Source organism: Gastrolobium bilobum, unplaced genomic scaffold (assembly GCF_033153095.1).
Source record: "Gastrolobium bilobum isolate Gb01-03AN ecotype WA unplaced genomic scaffold, APGP_CSIRO_Gbil_v1 utg4434, whole genome shotgun sequence".
Lineage (NCBI taxonomy): Eukaryota > Viridiplantae > Streptophyta > Magnoliopsida > Fabales > Fabaceae > Gastrolobium > Gastrolobium bilobum.
The window spans coordinates 102,151-105,215 of record NW_026896289.1 but is presented as its reverse complement, the minus strand read 5'-3'; the positions used below and the strand labels follow the sequence as shown (position 1 = coordinate 105,215).

The window sequence follows — 3,065 nt, the reverse complement described above, 5'->3', positions numbered from 1 at the left end:
GCTCACGGTTTTACGTTTCGGGTTACCCCCAAAAGGCCTCCTACAAGGAAAGGTATCCACACCCTTATTTAAGGCATGCTTTGTTCCCCTCTCCAACCGATGTGGGACATTACATCATCCCCCACTGGGAATACAGCGTCCCCCCTGTACACACCGGTCCAGGGCCAGGCTCTGATACCAAATGTAACAGCCTCAAATCCTGTAGTAGGATATTGTCCGTTTTGCCCTGCGCACAAGCACCGTCGAGCTCACGGTTTTACGTTTCGGGTTACCCCCAAAAGGCCTCCTACAAGGAAAGGTATCCACACCCTTATTTAAGGCATGCTTCGTTCCCCTCTCCAACCGATGCGGGACATTACACGAAGAGTATGGTGTGTTGAGCATGGATGTTCAAGAAACTCATGTCTCTCATGCTGTATGGAACACGTAATTGATGAAGCTCATCCTCATGATCCATATAATATTCCAGATCCTGTGGTTGAGCACCTTAGACGTGCGAGTTTTTACCATGTAGCACACATGCAGCATTTGTCGGTTAGTAATTAAATGGTGACACTGTAATTTTTTGTAATTTATTGATGGGTTTATGAGTATGGTTAATGGGTTAACGTATTGCAGATTGATCCTAGACTTATCAGTGCACTAATTGAGCGTTGGCGTCCGAAAACTCATGCATTCCACATGCCGCAGGGCGAAGTGACCATAACACTAGAGGATGTTGCAGCAATTCTTGGTTTGTCTTCGGATGGACAAGCACTGTTTGGAACAACGTGTGCTGAATGGTCACAGGTTATACATCAAATGTTTGGATTTCAGCCGCAAGCACAGGAGCTGGATAGAAGCTATCTGAGTATGTCCTTCTTTACGGACATTGGATTGTGCACCAGGGCAATCCTGTGGCCGTGCTACTCTACACATGTGCTTATCTATTGTGATTTATTGATGGTTTTTTGTTATGCGACAAGTCGGGAAACAAGGTTGCAGTAAGATATATGCCATTTTTAGGAGGAGATTTTGCAGATATAACCTCCTACAGCTGGGGTGCGGCAGTGTTAGCACGTCTGTATAGGGAGATGTGTCAGGCGACCAACCCAAAGGCCAGGGAAATAGCTGGTTGCACAACATTTGGGCATGGGTCAGATTCCTTCTTCTTGGGGTGGTGATACCACCCGCATTCGATGACAATGATCATTATTGTTTCAGGTATAACAGATTCGTAATTATTTTAGAGTGTAAAAGGTTGTAGAACGATGATGCAGTTAAGATGGCTTGGTGGATGGCGAAAAACAATGATGATGCTACAAAAATAGAGATTCAAGCAGTTATTGGTAGATTAATTAATATGTTGCTTGAGTATAGTCAACTGACTGAGCCTGGCCCGATGGCACCTCCCATGCAATTACCAGAGGATGTGGACGCAAGTGTTGAGGTGCCGCCCAGGGCCAAGGAAGGTCATGGAATACCTCATCTTCGGGAATGCATTCCTGCAGAGATACGCAGTTTGGACCTGCTCGGGCCACGGGCTTCTGGGATTTACAGACCACCTAGATATCCCGCAGGTTCTATGGTTTCGTTTGAGTTTTTTCTGCAGGTACAACCACAACCAGTGTCACCACACATGCCGCCTCCGCCCACACAATATTTTGGATATCCACCACATCATTCCACCATCACCACCCAAGAGTAGGGTTATCCTCCACCGAGTCAGGAGTCCCAGTGCCATTCACCATATTGGTCAGGTCCTACGAACAACCAAGATGGCATAGGTTCAAGCAGTCAGCATCAACGTTGTCAAATTTGAGTTTCTATGTAGAAACGAAAAGGGGTGGTAGAAACGTAAAACATAGAAACGACACGAAACGAAAATTTCTACTTTCTAATACTTAAGGTCAAAATACAAAATTAGATATATATATATATATATATATATATATATATATATATATATATATATGCTTGTAAAAAAACTATCACATAATGAACATATGTGTTGAGCCACTTATCTATCTAAAAAGAAAAATTATTTTGATAACCAAGTATCAAAATTATAAACAATGATAACTAACAAGTAATGGATAACCAATCTGCTCTAACTGTTTCATACACTTTATAGATTTTGGATCATCGTTCATCAGGATATAATTCCACTTTTTTCAAAGCACACAATGATCCAAAAACACAAAACGATTCTCATAGCATAACTTATAATAGAATTGCAGCTTTATAAGACATAATTATAAAAGACATATATCCAAACAAAACGATATCAAGATAATGTGCATATAATTTGAGGAAAACGAAAATTGGGTTTTTTTTAATTTCTTTTTTTGTAATTTTTTTTTTAAAATAATTCATTTTAAGTGAAAACGGTCAAAACGGTAAAAACGTAAGTTTTTATCGCTTTTACGTTTTTACGCGGCATTTTTGCCAAAGACCGTTTTTACTTGCATTTTAACACGCACCACTCTAGTACAAACATAAGTTTTTACATTTTTACACTAGTTTTGACAACAATGGTCAGCATAATATAATATTTTCCATATTTGGGGAGTCTATTGTTCCTTACATGCATATGCTGAGTGACCATGATCATGCCAAATTTTCTACTCCAGATATACCTATTAGGTCTGTTGTTAGCGATGAAATTACGGTCTCTGATGATTTCTTTGAGGCGGCAACATCCGACTTTCAGTACGCTACCCAGCTAGATGTCAATCCAAAAAAATAGGTGATAAGACGAAACCCTGATCCTAGGACAAATTACTGCTGACACATTTATAAGGTCCCTCCCATATGGTTACCACCCATATAGCAGCATTTTTCGATTTCATTGCTCTCATCCGCCACAGGCAACCCTGATCCTGGTTCCTGCACCTCATTACTAGCATAAGAGTTGTACTCTCAACAACAACAACTTCTTTATTACTTTTCATGCAATAAGACTTCACTTCCATTTGCACTGCTTCCTTAGATTCAAATTCTTGTTTAACGAACAACTCATCCCCAATGGTCCATTTATCGGTATTGATCCCCTCATTATATTCCCGATCCTTATTAGGAAAATC

The 3,065-nt window shown here is 40.5% G+C and overlaps 1 protein-coding gene across 1 annotated transcript; it reads left to right on the top strand.

Annotated features, from left to right (window-relative positions):
• The first annotated feature begins 417 nt into the window (after positions 1-417).
• LOC133298671 (protein MAIN-LIKE 2-like) lies at positions 418-1,163 on the top strand. Its single transcript, XM_061498000.1, has 3 exons — positions 418-534; positions 619-789; positions 966-1,163. Exons 1-3 carry the CDS (start codon positions 418-420, stop codon positions 1,161-1,163), a joined length of 486 nt encoding a protein of 161 aa, XP_061353984.1.
• Positions 1,164-3,065: the final 1,902 nt, after the last annotated feature.

What these genes read in the sequence shown, in the direction of transcription:
- LOC133298671 (XM_061498000.1), top strand. Translation starts at nt 418, where the DNA reads ATGGAACACGTAATTGATGAAGCTCATCCTCATGATCCATATAATATT. An exon ending in CACACATGCAGCATTTGTCG is followed by an intron (nt 535 to 618) that starts GTTAGTAATTAA and finishes AACGTATTGCAG; the next exon opens with ATTGATCCTAGACTTATCAG. An exon ending in CGTGTGCTGAATGGTCACAG is followed by an intron (nt 790 to 965) that starts GTTATACATCAA and finishes TTATGCGACAAG; the next exon opens with TCGGGAAACAAGGTTGCAGT.